The following is a 19,409-nucleotide window of genomic DNA, read 5'->3' on the forward strand; positions in this document are numbered from 1 at the left end:
TATAATCATTGTTTCAAATAATTTAAGTAATTTATTGAATTTTTATTCATTTCAAAACTGCAACAATGATTAGATTGGACGTAACCTGAATATAATATAGTGAAGGGTTTTAACGTAAACTGTTAAAATCCGATATAAATAGTTCACACTAAACTTTATCAGTAACACTTATGTATTCATTGAACCATGTATATATAGTATTTGTAAGTTTTTAAAATTCAATTAAACCCAGCCTAATCGAAATCATAGTGTATAATAGAAGATAAAAGATCTAAAATTATGCCATTAAACCATACATAATTTTAAATATTTTATAGATAGAAGAATATTTTTATCGATTAAGGTTTGGTATAGACATGGTTTAATGTATTTTAAAAAACTAACCAACACCATCTGTAATATTATGTATTCTTAATTATTCAACGAAAACAAATATAAGTATGATTGAAAAAGCGTGCACTATTTATGTCGGATTATCATATATATTACACTGGTTTATGCAGGGTTTAATTAAATTTTAATAACTAATCAACACTATCTGCAAATTGTATTCTTAGTTCAATGAAAACAATTAAGTATGACTGACAAAGTTTAGTGTACACTATTTATGTCGAATAACGGTGTACTCTCACACCTCGCCACTGCTATATTGAGAAATGTTTTGGTTATTTCTACACTTTAAACACGGGATTGTTTTTTACCTAATATGTATCTATAGTTAGTTCAATTGATATTTTTTATAAAAAAAAAATATTTGTCAAAAACTTAAATTAATGTTATTATCAATACTAATTATAGTTATGTAAGAATATGACAACACGGAGGGACTATAGGGTTGCATATTTTGCGTGAAACCATCAAAACTTTTGTCATTCCCGAAACATAATATTGTCCTAAGAGGAACCTCTAACAGAGAAAACAAAACGAAATCCAATCCAAGTTTTCTCATTTAGCTGGTAAACAGTTGCATGACTGCATTGAACGAAATGCATCCGTGGCTCGGTGTGCGACACGGATTAATAATTACCCATGGCATAAACCAGAATCATCCGTGGATTTATGCGCTGGTGATAAATTCATTAGGGCAAGATGAAACGGCCGGGCTAGTGAAATTTGCGACCAAACATATGAAAATTGATTGTAGTAGCACACTAGTAGTTTGATGAAGTTTTATAAAATGTATTATTATCACATATTATAATGTATCATGATTAATTTATAAATGCGAAATAACTGTTTTGAATATTGTTAAAAAAAATTACGCAAATATCTTTTTGAAAACAATTGAAAATATATATATATGAGCTGATCATGTACTATTGCTGTCTTAAAGAAAACCGAACGTGATAATTTTTCTGTAAAATAATATAATATTGTGCTCATTTTGGAGTAATGACATGCCCGTTCGAAAGATGTGGTACGCGAGTTTGAATCCCACAGTTGGCTCAAATGCTGTTTTGAAATAGAAAAATAGAATGTAGGTATACTTAAGAACGCGAATGTCTAGTGATTGTTGCAAGCAAACATGCTCTTTAGGTAGCCAGTCTATTAAATTTTTACACCAGTAATTGACAGTTAGTTGCAATATTAATTGCCGTATAATCTACTAATTTGGTAATCAATCAAGAATCAACTATATTCTGTATCTATGTGTATTTTGTCATTGGTGAAGTAAAGGTGAAACCTGGATCGCAAAAGTGAGTTGAATGGTAAGGTATGTATGATTCGTAAAATAGATTCGATTCTTCAAATTAAGGCAAATATTAAAAAAAAAAAAAACGATAGTCTGACAAAAATACGTTCCCGCCAAAAGAATATGAAAAAATAATGTTTTAAAAAACTAAATGATTACAGAAACTGATTCAAATAAATGTTGAAAATAGAAATAATCATATTGTTGTAATTTCAAAATGCAATACGATGGGAAAAAAAGGAAATTAACATTAAAATCAACCATAAAGACGTCGTTTACAACAAATATTAATTACATTAATAATACAGTTAGGTATGTATTTTTGTAGCGTAATATGGTCGTATCGAAATAGAAATGTTATGTAATGATATTTTGATTCTGTGGCATTGAACTAGGTCATTTGCGATGATCGAGTCACAGAAGCCGTTCAAAATTACAACAAAAAAAGTTTTTTTTCGGAAAATCCAATAAAACACGACCGCAAATGGCGTCTAGATGTCGTAGTAACATAAAATATATTAAAAAAAAAAACCAGCATATCTGTCGGCGAAGCAAGTTTCAATTATTCACAAATGCTACACAAAAGCATTCGCTCAACCAAGACCGCCGTATATGTAGGGGTAGCGAGTGGGGGGTGGGGGGTCGATCTCTCTCGGTAAGGTATAAAAAAGCCTTTGGTGGCAGTTGTGGGTACCCTATGCGAAATTCGCTAACTGTGCGGGGATATACCACAGGATGCAGTGGCACACTTGTCACATATTGTCACTTCTTTATAATTGTATGCAGGCAGAATTGAGAGTGGGTAGATTGTTTGGGGCCTGTATCAGTTAAAGTACGACTTAATGTTGAAAACTTATCTAATTAAGAAAACTGGTTTTACAAAACGTGCGTAGTTATAACCCGGTCTCACGTAATAACTCGTATCGTATCGACCTCAACAGGTCGAATTTATCAATGTAATTTTGTTGAAATTTACAAAACACATGTAACTAAAGAACAACCGCACTAGTGCGATATTTCTGATAGAAAAAAAACATCAGCTGCTTATTCATTCGACATGGGACCCAGGTAGCATAGCAAAATGTTGCATCGTGCATGTGCAGAAGCTGCTTCTTCATTCGTTTCGGCAAGCCACGTGACGCCACTGTCCCGGCATGGCCTCGTTTATGCGCGTGGAAGAGAATTGCAACATTTCCGGCCGTTTTGATTTATTATCACATCCCAGTCGAGACGACTTGCTATGTACGACAGTGCTTAGCTTTTATTTCCAAAATAAGGATACCAAGTAGATGCTAGGTACTAAGTCGTTCCTACCTATCAAAAATTCTAACAATACTATCAAATTAATGATCTTATTGAATCTAATAAAATTGAAACATTACTGTTTGATATGCTCCATGAATAACGCGGATTTTTTTTTCTCATCTCTTTCTGATACGTTAGTTCACGGGGATCTGTGGTGCAACGAAATGTAATACGTACAATAAACATGTAACTGTTTATTACTACAACTGTGGTGTACATATGTCTAAAAATAGAGAAAAATTCTGTGAAGTGATCGAATTATCACATTCACTACGACCGTCACTGCCACAGCGGTGGTGTTTCGTTAGTTATGGTTACTTATACGCGGCCTCTTTTGGTCAGAGAAAGAAACAGAAAAAAGGGAAAAAGAGAATAATGTCCGAAACCGTTGACCCGTTCTGGGTTATCCATCACTCTCCCGTCCCGGGTTCGCGGGGGCACCGAGCAGGGGGGCTCGGGGGCGGAAAACCACTGCCCGGGAAAGCGCCGCGGAGGGCCGGCGCTCCGCCGTGCGTGGAAAACCGATAGCTTTCTTTTAAATCCGGGATAAAAAGCGAAAATACATATTTATCGCGGAGATTATTTCAGGAAAACGATTACAGTATACCAGAATGTCGTTAGTCGTGGTGTTGAGCGTGTTTTTATTTCCTAACACAAAGAAAAAGATTTTCAGTTGATACTTAAAATATATCCGTTCTTTTATGTGATTTCAGTGTTGCTTCAAATCTAATGAATCTAAAATAAAAATATCTAGTGACAACTTATATAAAAGTGTGGTAAGTAGGGTGGTAATTAATTGTTTCTGCGCATCTATTCTATACACAAGACTGCTTTTGGCCGCTATCTAGGCTAGGAAAGTATCCAAGTATTAGCACTTATTGTAACAATTACAATAAGTTAGTAGTAATTGTTACAATAAGTGCTATGTTTTAACAGTACCTCTCTTGGATGTCTTGGTAAGATAGACAGTTTTGACAGATCATACGGCTAACTTATTGTAATTGTTACAATAAGTGTTGATATTTCAATACTTTCCTATCCCAGTTAGCTGTCGTAAAGGCCGAAAGCAGTCTTGTGTATAGAATAGATGCGCTGAAGTTAAAAGTAGCGCCTACATTATATTTTTGACTTAGATCGATTTTAAACAACTAACAAATTATATTTATTTAAATTAAATGGAAGCTTTCGATATGTGGCTATATCGGCGTACTGTGAAAATTTCTTGAGCTGATTACATTATCAAGTTTTAAGAGCTTATTGGCTACTTATCGAGCGAAGAAAAGACCTGTACTTTGACCACATTTTCCGCAATGAGTAGTTTGATTTACTGCTTTTAATAGTGTAAATAACTCAAGATTCAAGGCATTAGTAATCTGGTGTAGCTGACAAAGGGTAAGGATATTATGTACTGCAATTTTGACCTTCGATAGATGAATAGCCGAAAAATAAGAGTAACTTAAAAATTGTAGTTAAGTGAAAAAATATACAAATACACTCTGCTTCATTGTATTGTTCTATGAAGACAGTGTAACTACTTCCACTATATTATTTGTGTCGCTAGATTTTAAAATCAGCCAAGTTCATAATAGAGATGAATAGGAGAAAAAAAGCTTTTTGTTTTCTCAAATACACAGTCACAAGGGTGAAAGTATATATCATTTCGAGTATAGAATATTTAAAATTAATAAATTCCACTGTTTGATAATGCAGAAATGTTAGAAAGCAGTAGTTCTTCAGCAATTCACAAAAAAGTAAAAAATACCTAAAGGTGGACTTGGCTGAATTTGAAATGTATCGACACATTTTATCTTTCACTGTGGAAAATACCAGCTTTTCAAGATTTCAATAAAATTATGGAATATTATTATTTTCAATATGAAAAGGCAACATAGGCTGCCTGCCAATAATTCGATAAACATATTATGAAACCTGATTTTGAAAAAATTAAATATTTAAGTATCTCTTAAGCAATCCGGATATAAAAGACTGGACATGCGCAGGAGGGCGATAAGCAGCTACTTCACATCCGTATTTGTTTACGGAGTCAAAATCTGGACGTCTAAAAAAAAACTAACGAAAGTCTACCACATGCTTTGCCTCCACCATCCGTCATGGCAACACGCCCCTTCATGTGTGTACTGTGGCGTAACAAACGGGAAGCGCAATTCAAACTAAAGCTGTTAGCGTCTTTTCAAACTTTCCAAGGGCCTGGTTGTGAATGTTTCACTTATATTATTACTAATTCAGTCGAGTCATGATATGTTTCTGATGTGTTAAGAAACATTATGTAAGTAGGTATTTATGATGAAGGTTGTCATAATTAATTGTATTATTTTTACATTATAGATACATAATAATATTATACTGTCTTACTTTGCAATACTCTGTATGTATTTACTAAAATCAGTGTTTCTCAAACTGTGATACGCGGTTGACTTTGTTTACTTAAAAAAATATTTGACTGATTAATAATTAGCCCAATGCTGTCATCGTAGGTACAGAATGTTCACTATTATATCGGACAACGTACCTACTGTATACGATATTATGTATCTAAAATCTGAAAAGTTATATGAAGAGAATCTGTGTAGCTATAGATCTTAAATACCTAATATGTTGTGGTGGCAGTTAATAAACGCTAAAGAATGTCTAGAATTTAAAAGTTATAATGGGTATGTCGGTGAAATTTATTTTGCTAAAGAGGTACTGGCATATTGTAAGTTTTAGAAACACAGTATACGATTTGTTTGGAATCGGCTTATTTTGGCTACAGTATCCAGAAAATCAATTATAACAAAAATACTCATTGTTCTTACACGAAAAATAATCAATATGAAACAGAAAAGTTATATACAATAGAAAATTGATAGTATCGACCCCTTTAATGAACGTTATGAACTCGAACGTATTGATTCTCGTAGGTGATTTTATCTTTGAAAATATTTCAGGGATAATGCTTGCATTTCCGATATTCTCAGAAGCATAAACTTATGTCGTATGATGTATGTCATCTTGGCGTAAGGTGTAATGCCATATTAATATTATTATATGAGTAAACAAATAAGTAATAAAAAAAACTACACGGATAGATCAGGCGATCAGAAATATCAGGTGGGTAACATATTACACCGTTCCAGCTTAGCTCCGGTGTTACAAGTATCCAAGTATGAAGCGCGATGCTAAAGCGAGTCGGGAGGGCGGGTTGCAGGGGTGGTTAAACTGCCTTCCTCCGGTCTATTGCCAGATAACGGTCCCCAAGTTCCCTATTAGCCGCTCTGAACTAATTGCCGGGGGCCATTTTCACGTCGCCAATAAATCTGGAGTCGTCGAAGACGGTCCGCGGACGCTGGAAGGGCGAGGTGGTAGACGCTCTGACCTCGACGCAAAGTGATCGACGATGCCAGCGTAGGGATGATTTAGACATTTCCAATCTGGACCCAGCCACCCTGCACATCGATATTTTATTTAATTAAAATATAGTTTGATGTGCTGGACTGTGCATAGTAGACTAAACTTACGATTTTTAAATTTACAAACTTTAATTCTTTATTTATAATTAATATTAAACATTCTAGAAATATGATAGTAGCAATCTCTTGATTGATAATTTACTTTATATACTCGTATTATAGGTATAAATTTAGAGTGGCCCTGTACTTTAGCGATAGTTGTATTTTGAAAAATTCAAAGTTTATTAAAAATGACCAACTGCATACTCGTGTCGGGAAAATTATACGTATTCAGTTCGCCGTATTACAGGTCACCGTAAGCCAGTGGCGAAGGGTGACTTTTTGAAAGACGTAGGCTGTGGGAGTAACCATGCTTGTCAGACATATTTGCGGGAAATAAGAAGATAACCCAATATTACAACTGATGAATAGGTACGCTAAAACGAAGAAATTTCAAAAGATTAATTGGTTTGTTATAATTAGTCCATAAAAGTAAGCAATTAGTTTGAATTACTATTTTCCTAAACATTTATAAACGTAACATACGCTCAAAATATATTACTTATCATCTATGAAAATATCCGTTGTTGTATATTATATATTATGTTCCATAACAATTTATAATTTAACCCGTAAAACTAGACATTTTAAAATAAGTACTTCTATATTAAAAACACAGACTTAGGTAGGTACAATATCAGATATCTAAATTGTCGAATGAGTGAATTAATAAATGAATAAAAATCACGAGATAAATTATTTTATATTTTTAACATCAATCAATATTATAATCAATTTATGTGATTGAATCCCATAGAAATTATTTTGAAGTTAATTATTTTGAATAAATGTGCTCTCGCGACGTAAGCGCTAACGAAACAGCTTGTACATTTGTATGCGGGACGCCAGACATTTTGAAATAATGAGAAAAAAACTTCATATTGAAAAACCCGTCGATTCACGCGAAAATAATCCTATACAATATGTGAAGCGAAACGCGGTGTGTTCTATTTTTTTAAACTTTCGAGAGATGTCATAGATGGTGCTTATTGAAGTATGTATATAATGGAGTCTTCGCCACTGCCGTAAGCTGTTGTATCGGAAACACATGGTCGTATAATATTGACATCAAAACCATGTCTAAATAAAATACGTAATATAAACCTCTGGAATACAAGGGAAAGACAGAAGAAAATAGGCAGGTATTGAAGTAAATTAGAAAAACAATATTATCGTATATATTTATATAGAATTATGAATTTTTCCAAAGTAGGTTATCAAGTAAGTAGGTACCTAATCGTACAATCCGTACATGGCGTGAATATGTTGATAAGTCTAAACACTTCATTAACAACTCAGAACAGCTATGTGTTCGTTTGGTTTTCTTTCGTGAATCAGATATGTTTTTAAATTTTATTAAAATATTAACGTAAATTATTAACAAACTACAATTTAAAAACATTCCTTATTTACCACAGAAAACCAACCTAATAAATAGCTGCTCAGAGAATATTGTTTTTAGACTTATCAACATATTCACGCCATACATGGAAATAATCAACGAATAACGAGGCATGTTTTGATCTCAATGTTATACGGCCATCTGTTCACAGTGCAACCGCTAACGGTGAACTGCATACGAACTATGAACCCCTCATACTATGTCATGTTTACACTGATGCAGTAATATAATTTTGGGTTTTAGATGTAACTAGTAGACTAAAACATATCATCCAATACGATACGGAATATCGATATTCACCCCATCCTTAATTCAGAGTGGAAAAATGCCACCGAAATTATTTATCGTAGTGACCGTTAGGTGTGCTAAAAAGGAAATGTATGTGCCTTTTCGGCCGCTACTCTCCGATGACAAGGTCGGAATTTTATTTTCTGGTCGGGAAATTGCCTGCGGTGTTAATGTAGAGCAGCCTATATGAAACGGAAAAGGTTCTAAAATTTTCCAGAAAAATACCTATATAGTTTGCTATAAATGTACCCTAATAAGTGATTGTGATATTGACTAAGTGGTTGTGGTCAATCGTGAAATTTATTCGAAGAATTAACATATTTCAATAAAGTAAAGTTAATAACCACCAAATATGTCTTGCAGGAATAAAAAATACTGTCCACTACATTATAATATTATGAATTTAAAGTCTTTACATTGCATAATGCAACTAATTACTGTCTTAAATTATACTGACGCGTCTAAAGCTAATCTCGTGTTGACACAAATTATTTAATTATCACGAACTTGTTTGATAGACCGTAAATCTATCATGGCAACATTGTTAACCATAAAGAAAACAGCAAATAGCAAATACTACGGCAACAATGTGTGTATTATACGGACAATGAACGGATAGTTGATTCCATTTAAGTTGGGCGATGAATCTATTAAAAAAAATCATATTAATTTGTTGTGAAACGTCTTTTCTGTAATCGGGAATTAAAACACATTGGCAAACAATAAAATATGCAGGTATTAGTAAATTATACATTCACAACCTAGATATATTTGGAAGAATAAATACTATGTGGATCTTGGGTACTATGCCAATATTCAAGATATTTATTAATTTACTATTTAGCAATAGTTTAGTTGTAATGATAAGTTAAGGCTATACTACAGCTGAGGCATGGTCTAACTAAAAAGATCACGACTAGGCGATGCGTGGATTGCGCAAATGACACGAGCCGAACGAAATATAATTTGTCATAGAAATTCAACATGCGTCCTTTTAATGTTATGTTTATTATTATATTCGTAATAATACTAGTATATTCATTGACATGTTTTCTTTTTCAAGCACATGCGGAACGTTTTTTAGTCATCTTTATACGATTTAAAAATATATTCCTCCGACGTCATCACAAAACAAATTAACGTGCGAACAGGTCGACTATCGCTCTCCGACTGGCAACGACTGCGAAATTTCGTTCCACATACTGTTGAAAATTATTTGCCGTTTCACTTATGTACGCTATTAAGCAAAAATGAGGTCACGCTAATATTGAGACAAAAATCAAGCCACACTTCATGAGTAAATGATTTGATGTTCCCAAGAAGTGATTCGCAACGATGAATGTGATGATTTAGAAGCTAGATTCTAGAATCTAGAAGACACGCAGCGGTATGTCTAATTTTTTAACAATACGACTCGTAAATGTTTTGTCCTGGAATTGGGAAGGGCGGAAAAGCTTGCTAGAATTTTATTGTAAAGTAGTAAAAAAGAATAGGCCTGAACAATGTAACCTCACAAGAAGCGACACGATAGAGATAGATAGTGAGTCGTAGTTAAAGTTTGGGTATAATTACAAAAATAGTTTCTTGATAACAGTATTTCTACTGCACTAAACACATTCACATTGCAACTGCAATCATGTATTTACCTGCATACAATAATACAATGTTATTCTCATTATTTCGTGTAATGCAAAAGCTGTTATAGCAAATTATGATAAACACTGTGAAAAAAATGAGCTTAATTTTCCTACTAAGATAAACGTATTTTAGTAGATACAATGTATAAGAAATCATGCATAGCTCTTGTGTCTCGAACAAAATTAGTGTTGCGCAGAAATACCCAAAGGTAAGTAAGTAGGTACTCGGTATATGACGTTAGAACAACAAACCTTGTCTACGACGTAATGGTCTTTAGCGAGCAGTAAACAATTACCGGTTCACAGCTGATGGGCTTCAACTTTATGGCCTCTTGGCTGGGAGGGAGAGGCTCTATGGGCGTATGGAGAGGCTGGGTGGCACTTGAGGGAAAAGAGGGCACAGGAAAGTTCCTCGAAAGGTGTTTACTACTTGTATTTGTATCGTGTGTGCTTTCTGCATTATTATTGAGTCGGTTTTAGTACATAGTTAGTTTTATTGGTAGCACATTTCTTGATGTAAGCATATGCTATATTATATCCCGGGAAATTACAAGAAATTAGAAGAATTATATAAATCTGATTAAAGGCGGACTGGTTAAAAAAATCCACACAAATATTATATGAAATAAATAATTAAACAATATTATTGTGAAGTAAAGAATGCATACTTATTAAAAATTCTGTACTACACTGTTTTAAAACCACGATGGCCGCGCGGCTTAAGCGTCAGCCTATAGCGTCGTGGGTCGTAGGTTCGAATACTGGATCTGGCAAAACCACATATTGTTTTTCAATTTGTGTTTGAGTCAGGGTATGGAACTAATAGGTTGAGCAATAGGCTGACATCCTTTCTCGTAAAAAAAATTGTTAATAAAAACCTTCATTCTGTGGAGGCCCATATGATCTTATTAGGATCGGACATGGTAAAAAAAAACTGTGTACTTAACACATTTACAAAACTAATTTAAATAGTATCGCTGGTATTTGTATTACGTACTGAACAATTAGTTCATAATACATATTATGGCGTCAAAATACTGAGCAATTGTTTGTAGAGCACAAAATAAGATTTGTGAAAATATTGTAGCAGTTCGATCGAATGGTTAATAATCAATCCACAACATTGCAACATACGTCAATTTGAATCTGTAACGAAATTACTCAATTTACAAGTAAGTGCCATTTTCGGAATACCCGGAGCACAGAATGCAATACCTATAAGACGGGTAAGGGTTTGGACCCAATAAGTAGATACATCGACGACTTGCAAAGTTACTCTAGCGGATAGCTCTGAAAGCTTTTAGTGATCACACCGCCGCGTCCCACGGGCATGCTATGGAATGATCACCCCCCGACCACTACATATACGATACTATAGGCACAATACTAATGTACTATTCACTATTGCGTAAATTACAAACACACAATATATACCTACATAAAAATAGATAAACGCAACGTTTGATAAACATTTTTTATCTTACCTATTTCATGTTTGCCTGATACTTTTGATATTTTTTGTCGAATAAAAAAATACATTTTTTTTAATAATTATAAACTTCCAAAAAAACATTAATGATTCTCATAAAATAAGCATACTTATTTTTTTGTTAAATGATAAATAAATAAAAAAATGTGTAACATTTAGCAAAACCCACCTGCTCTATTTGATTGGTCGATCATTGGTTGGACAATCCTACGCCGCGCATTTATAAACCTGTAAAAAGAGAGAAAAAAACGAATTAGTAAAACAGTCAATATTTGCCTACATAGACAGGTAAACAAGGTAACATTTTAAAATAAAAAAAATAGTAATAACCAAGGTAAGTTTATCATACTTATTATTCAATTAAACAGTGATAAAACCCAATAGTTAAGGATTATAACTACAGAGAGAGTAATAATTAACTTTTCACTAAGTAAATGCAATATTTAATGATAATTTCTCAAGATTTTGTAAGTCGGTGCACTGCACATTGATCGCCATAAAGTATTCTTTGGAACCGTCATTTGGCAGCTGTTTTGACTTTTTGCTTGTTGTGTGCGTCTGATAAACGAATTTGTTTATGATTATTCATCTAAAATCTAAATATTTTAAATAATGATGGTTAGGTATTCACAAGTTGCATTGGTACGTTATGGAATGGAGTAAAAGTATTTTGACAAGCTTTCGGTTATTGACAGAAGCAGGAAATAACAGTGTGATGTTTGCAAAAAATAAATCTGCAAAGCAAATTGATGTACAGATATGGCCACATTTCATCTTAAAATTAATATTTTATTTAGGATCCGTCTATATATGTACCGCGTTTATCAAACAAGTTCAGTTATTCTGTTAAAAACAATCTTGACTTTAGATAGAAGGAGTATTATACATATTCCGTATAACGAATTTAGATGGCAGATTTTCCAAAAAGAACGTTTATTGATATTGTGTAGTTATATTCGTAATAAACACATTATTTTCTTCTTCTATTGGCAGCCCTAAAAACAAAATGGTGGCTTCTCGGTGTTTTACATGAATATTTATCTTAAAAATAATGGTCGATCTATTGGTTTTGATTGTCTAAATAAAATTGACGTGGAAGTTTTTTATAGCTGAGCGTGGCCATTTAAATTGGCAAACAAATGCCACAGTAAAAGTGTGAAGTTCTCTTCAAATGAATCTGCTATACGAGGTAAATTGTTGCTAACTTAATCAGTATATCAAGTCGTTATTTGCTTCAATTTCATGCATGTATACTTCATATAGAAGAGTGGGGAGAACTAAGGGAAGCCTTCATCCAGCAGTGGATCGACCCCGGCTGATGATGATAGATATTATAGGAAAGTCGTTTTCGCAATATCTTTGATTAAAACGATAAAATGCAGAATATGTGATACTTAAAATAAAATATGAGTTGTATCAAATGCAATTTAAATTAAAAGTTATAAAGTTATAATATTAAGTATTGGTATTTAAATAAAATATACATTCGCACGATTTTAATCGAGTGAAATATGATAGTAATAAAATGCGTTTAAAAACGCATTTTACGAATTAATATCCAATAAAAAAATACCGATTTCGTCACCGATATGCAAAAACGCGGCACATTTTGCGTAATTTTCGTCGCCGGCACATTATTATTTGGCAGGTGGACCTTTGAGTGGCGGCCGCCAGAGGCGCTGCTGGCCATCAAAACCTCACTATTTTCCACCCCATTACAAAAGCGCGCCTCGCTCTATGGCTATGCGCGCATTGGCGCCGCGGTGTCTACTTTTTTGTACACTTAAAAATGATGAAAAAACCCGACTGAGGTAAACTGGGAAATGTCCAAACCAGCTGACGCCACGGGGCTGCGCGGGATCAATGGACCACTGCCTGAATAGCGTATTTTACGCTGAAATTGCAAAAATTGCCGAATTCATACGGTCACCGGACAATTTGAAACCAACGTTAGAATAGAACCAAAACTATCAAAATACACTCGAGCTCGGTTATTACGATCACTGATATAGCGAGATCTCGGATGTAACGTGGAAACATTCGTTGACATTTTAGTTTATGATTTTCTCCATACATTTATTCACTTTCATAACGAGCTCCTTATCGGATATACCGAGCTAAAATGACGTTAAAAATTTTCTTAAAACTGTCAATTTTAAGATTTTTTTTCTGTACCACCTCACCTCACCTTACACAATCTTTATGGTAAAACACAATTTTATTGGTTATGGTGGTGTGTTTCCAGGTGAATTAGTTGACAGTTACATAAAAGAGAACAGAATCAGGATCACCATTATTTTAATCAAGTTATGTGAGTTTTGTACTATTCCATTTGAGTACAAAACTCACCGTCAAGTACAGAGTTGATAGATCATTCGATTTGATAAAACAGTTGATTTTAATATTATATAAAAACACAATACTACCTAAATTTTATTGAGTAGATAACAAATTAATGCTTCTAATTATAAAACAAATTATCAGTTTTAATCAGTATTGAATGATTGTGCTGAATAAAATTATTGTACGACACTATTTCGAAATAAACATGTTTGAAATTTGGAATACAAGAAAAATATGTAAAAATTAAGTTCATATTTTGTATGTTTATGGCAATATTATGCAGCCATATAGAGTTTGGATTCACAATAGAGTGAGAGGAGAAAGACGCACATGCATTACATCTTAGAGTATAATCTGATGGTTTTATTTCGTGGCTGGAAAATTTATGGAGTGATACGTTAGCAATGATTACAATATGTAAACGGAGACATTTCCCAGAGGTGTCGTTTGTGGCTTCATATAAAAACACGCCGCCGGAAATGCGAAAATCTGTAAATAATCTTGTATGCAAAGTACACTTTCCGGATTTCAGATTATACGCCATGCTAGAGAATTCTTCTTGCGTCTGTAGATACCACGCGACGGAATATATCAAATTATACAGAACATAACATCCAAGAGTGCCTAGCAGTTATTTCTATTATGAATCTGTTTATTTAAATAGTGTTTATTCACTTTTAAAATAGAATTGGTAAGACTTCTACAATAATTATTAAAAACTGCATAAGAATATTTTTAGAAGCCCACCGTTATTGTGTACAATGAACAAAGAATTATTTGAAAATGGAATACCGCAATATAAATTGGAAAAAAATATATTTCTTAGGTTCGAAATTTGATTTTCCACCTTATGATACGTATGTTAGCCTGATACACGGATACGTCTAAATAGGTTATGTAAGTAATTCAAAAATCATTTATTTATTTGGTGGAACCCCAAAATAGTCGTGTTCTATATTTATATTACCTATAAGTTTTTTTCCCTTCAATATTATGAGAAAGTTTTTGCATATTACAGACATATTATTGCAAACTAAATCTGTAGGATAGGTATATAATATTACTAGCTGACCCGGCAAACGTTGTTCTGCCATATAAATTATTTCTAGTGAATATTTTGGTTGTTAAATAAAAAATAACGAATGTATCGTGTGTGGGGATGGGATCTATGACAGAAAGAGGAATAGAGCGCTGTAGACGATGACCGCCGATAAAAACAAAAAAACATCAACCATTCATTTTCTCAATTCAAAATGAGTAATGATGTTCATAATGAATGAATTACCTGTGACAGGATCTCGTTGTTTAATGTTTATGCAATATCCGCCTTGTCCCTTCCAGAAAATTAGCGGATATTGGAGAGCGTCGTATGAACGGTGTGTGTCAGCGATGAACTCCAGATTATTGTTTCTTCTTCGAATCACGATTTCTCGCGTCGATGTGCGGTCGCCAACCATGATTCCAGCAATGTCGTCAACAACAGGCGCATTGAATCGACACACGTGCTCTCCAGCTGGTGTTTTATCAGGATTGATGACAATAGCGTGATTGTCACTTTGCAATTCGTGCATGTGTGCTTTGAAGAATTTCAATAATTCATTGTGCTCATTCAACAGGGCGTCCAGTTCGCCGACGATGCGCCTGGCATTAGGCGAATTGAGGCTATTGTAGCCGCAACGTGCATCCACATGATTGATGTCCTCACCGCCGCGCCCATGAAGTAGATTTGTAAAAATGTATGTGGTTCGTTTGGCATTGGCAGCAATGAGCCTACTTTGCTGTATACTTGGCCTTTGATTTTGAACGTAGAATGGAATTGTTGACCATTTGCCGCAGTATTGTGAACTATTTCTGTTGCTCCGAACGAAGTCATTTGGAAGCATGAATTGAATGTGCGAATGGACTTCAGGAACAGGTTTGAATCTGGAACCGTGCCGATGAGCAAGCCGTTCAATGGTTCTGGTGGTATCTCAATTTCTGGTAGTTGCACTTTTCCTGATGCGCAACACATCCCGGCTGACTCATGTTTGAATTTGAGCGCATGACAATGGGGACATTCTTTGTACATAGCACCAATCAGCACTTTCGGATGAGCGGAATATTCAATATCTGGCTCGTACTCGAATGCGAGACGAAGGAACGAAGCGGATGTAAATGTTCGATGTACTTGTTGGCGTTGTCGGTCATTTGCTCTGCGTGTGTTAACTACGAACCGGGGCGCTTGGCTCCGTTCCAATTTTCGTTGTTGATTTCATTCAGCTCGTGCCTCTTGTGATTGAGATGCACGCAATTGCGACATGCTTACACGCACGTTTTTGCGATAAGATAATTAAGAAATTTATGAATGTTGTATGAAGGGGACACGCGTTTCATGTACCTACTGGACCACCTATAATTTTGAATAGGTATAATGTCACTGCATTAGCGTCTGTGTACCGAATTTTAAGCCTCTGGTTATACGGGAAATAGGTATATAATAACTGTATAAAAATTAACAAAAAGTAAGTTTGTGATTTTAGAGAATTTCTTTTTCTTACAATTATAAGTTGGTTGTATGTAAGGATGATCATTGGTTATAATATAATACAGATTATTACCTATACTAAAACTGAAATATTTCATAAATACATTATTTTTCAAAGTTTCATGAATTGGTATCGTAATAAATAACAGAATGAATGCTTCTTATCATTGTCTATCTTTGACATCATGCTACTCAAATACAAAACTGGGTTGACAGTCACTGCCGTATAAAGATATTACTTCTATGTATCGTTCGCAGCTAGCGGGCTACCTTATGAATAATTTCGCCATAACCAGAGATGGCAAATCGCGATAGATTTTTATTTCCACCTCCGTTGCTTTCTAATCCCCTGGGAATCGTCTCACAATAACATCGGTTTTCAAATTTTTCATTCAAAAGAAATTTGATCCGAAAATAGAAAAATGCATCCGAAAGAATCTTTTGTTACGATAAAATTATTGATAAAATTTAACTTACCAAAAAAAATACATATGTGGCTCAGAGAAATAGTCAAATAATAAATTTTACAAAAACTTGATTTATTGCAAGATGAATTTTAACTATTGCAGCTAATCAACAATGAAATTATAATTGAGTTTTGTAGGTACTATTCCTAATGAATCGCTCTTAGAGAACTGTGGGTCTATTCTGTACACAACGCGGCTATCAACGGTAGTTTATCATATTATTATGTATTGAGGCAGTAATTGTTACAATAAGTTAACCGTCTAATCTGTTAAAAAGTGCAATGTTTTAACAGCCCCTCTCTTGGCTGTTAACTTTTAGAGCGAGATGAACAGTTTTGATAGTTTGGACGGTCAACTTATTGTAACAATTATAATACCTCAATACATAAATATGATAAACTACCGTAGATAGCCTCCTTTTGTATAGAATAGACCCACTGGATTCAGCTGATAGTAGGTACTAGGTATTAAATTATTAAATCTATAAAAATATCACTATTTAACAAACATAAAATTACTTAGTAGAACTCCATTAATTATATTGTGGGAAATAAACTTTATTTGTGATAATTCTGAAAGGCATTTTTGGGTCTAACATGCCCAGAGACGATATCAATAATACCAAGATGGTTTTCAATATTAAAACAATAATGGCCAATAATTGTTAATAGGTAGGTACCTACGACATCTTCGTCGATTATAAAATTTTAAAATAAAAACAAAGAAGTGTTGTTATTATAATTTAAAAAATCATTGTAATTACTATATTTGTTGAATAAAACATAATACAATACATAAGAATAAATGTAATGATATTATTGTCAAATAACACAATGTGTACATGTCATGTAGTTTTATTTATACGTACCGTGAAAAACATTATTATTTTTATTGTGCGACATAATCCTTTGATGCTATTTCGTCGCAAGAAAAGCTTGGGGTCTAATCTACCCCTCCGTTGTATCAGGGGCGCATGATATTCACAGCTGAGTATTTGTATGAACCCCGTGTACCGTGGAAGCAAATTGCTTAGAAAAACATTGCCCGCCACGCTGCAATTTGACGCGATTAACACCGCACACACGTGACATGTTCTGTTCTCCTGATACAAAATTATTCATTATTATCATTGGGAATATTAACAAATAAACCCTTCTCAATATTTTAATAACGACATGTTAATGTATTCATAAAAACACAGTTACAGGTAGCACTATTCTGTCATGATTGTTTATGCTGATATTTAAATAAATAAAATAATAATATGTTAATTTCATTTTTCAAGACCAATTAAAATGACAACAAAATTTATAATCAAATAATGTGCATTTCAAATTTATAATTCAGAGACACGAATGACTGTATTTTTTTTAATGTGGCTATACGTTAAAATTTATTTTCCCTATACCTACCTATATAAATTATTACCTATGGTAATATTATGTATTTTTCGAACAATATCAATAATAATTAGTTGTAGGTACCTATGTAGGAACAAAATAACTGTTATTTTTAAATGCAGTTTAAAAATTATTGACATTATAATATTCTATTTTTTTTTTATTGTAAAGCAGTTTTTATGTAAATACACTAAAAGTAATTAACAATGCGTACATACAATATGTAGTAATTACTCTTTATACACGTCCCTGCCCTTGCAAATAAATTAAACGAATTCTTCTGGAAGTGCAATGCATCATTATTGCTAAGGCCAGATGGGGGTGAGCAGGACAATACATCACAACGCGGCATATTGATTGCGTTACGGGACAACGGAAAGTGTGTTATTTCCAAACTTACAATTACCGCGCCCCTTTCAATAAGTGCGCAACTCTTTGGGTCCATTACTAAGTGCAGCTGACGGTGCACAGACATATTACACATTAAATTTATCACGCGGGGGATACTCGATGCAGATATTAGCGAAGCACTGTCAAATTTGACAACTTATTATTCGATAAAAAAAAAGTATTAAGCTCTCTTTCACACATGCGTTTTAAGAAGCGTTTCAAAGCGCGTCAGAATCGAGTTTATATAGGTAGTTCCATAATACGAAAGACTATACTATACTCTATAATTCATTATGCCAATAAACATAATGTATGGGAACAAAATAATTTCAAAAAGACACCAATGATTAAAATAGTTGGAAGTTATCACGCATTGCATATTAATTTATATGAAAATTTACATTATTAGCAAATTGCAAGCATTTCAACACAATTTGAGATTCACACAATCAGTCAATTCAATAGATTGGAAAATTTACATTATAATGGAACCAAGAAAACACATATAACAATAGTTTGTTATGAATGAATGAAACATGTTCGACTTGTACCGGAACTAAGACATTCAAATAATAAAACTAAAGCTAGCTTATAATCGCATGTAAATAGACAGATTGCATCAATTATTGCACAAACTATCATTATTTAGAGTAGGTAGGTATTTAAATGAACAAAGTGTTTATATAAAAATTACGTATGTCGTACGTTTATAGAAGCGAAACATTAAAATGCAGCTAAAGATGGTGATTATTAACATGGTTTTATAACTGCAATTTTTATACTAAGAAATGTACCTACATAGTATGTATTAATATTTTGGCTAGGTATGTCTACCAATTCAACTACACTAAAAATATCATTTAACTTCTTATTGTAAGTCCAAACTTATTGATCGAATTACCTATGTACATGTAATATTTCCGTTTTTCATTGACTGCATTCTGATGAGGATATTATGCACC

At 33.5% G+C, this 19,409-nt stretch overlaps 1 protein-coding gene across 2 annotated transcripts in view; it reads right to left on the reverse strand.

Moving 5' to 3' along the window:
* hth (Meis homeobox homothorax) overlaps positions 1-19,409 on the reverse strand; it is a 930,897-nt gene that overhangs the window by 5,301 nt on the left and 906,187 nt on the right. For both annotated transcript variants that reach the window (XM_085948514.1, XM_085948513.1), the window contains exon 12: positions 11,493-11,551. In XM_085948514.1, coding sequence (XP_085804640.1) covers positions 11,493-11,551 — 59 coding nt within the window. The remainder of the gene's footprint in view (positions 1-11,492; positions 11,552-19,409) is intronic.

This window comes from Rhyacophila brunnea, unplaced genomic scaffold, assembly GCF_057557595.1.
Source record: "Rhyacophila brunnea isolate RB1 unplaced genomic scaffold, BYU_Rbru_1.0 scaffold_20, whole genome shotgun sequence".
NCBI lineage: Eukaryota > Metazoa > Arthropoda > Insecta > Trichoptera > Rhyacophilidae > Rhyacophila > Rhyacophila brunnea.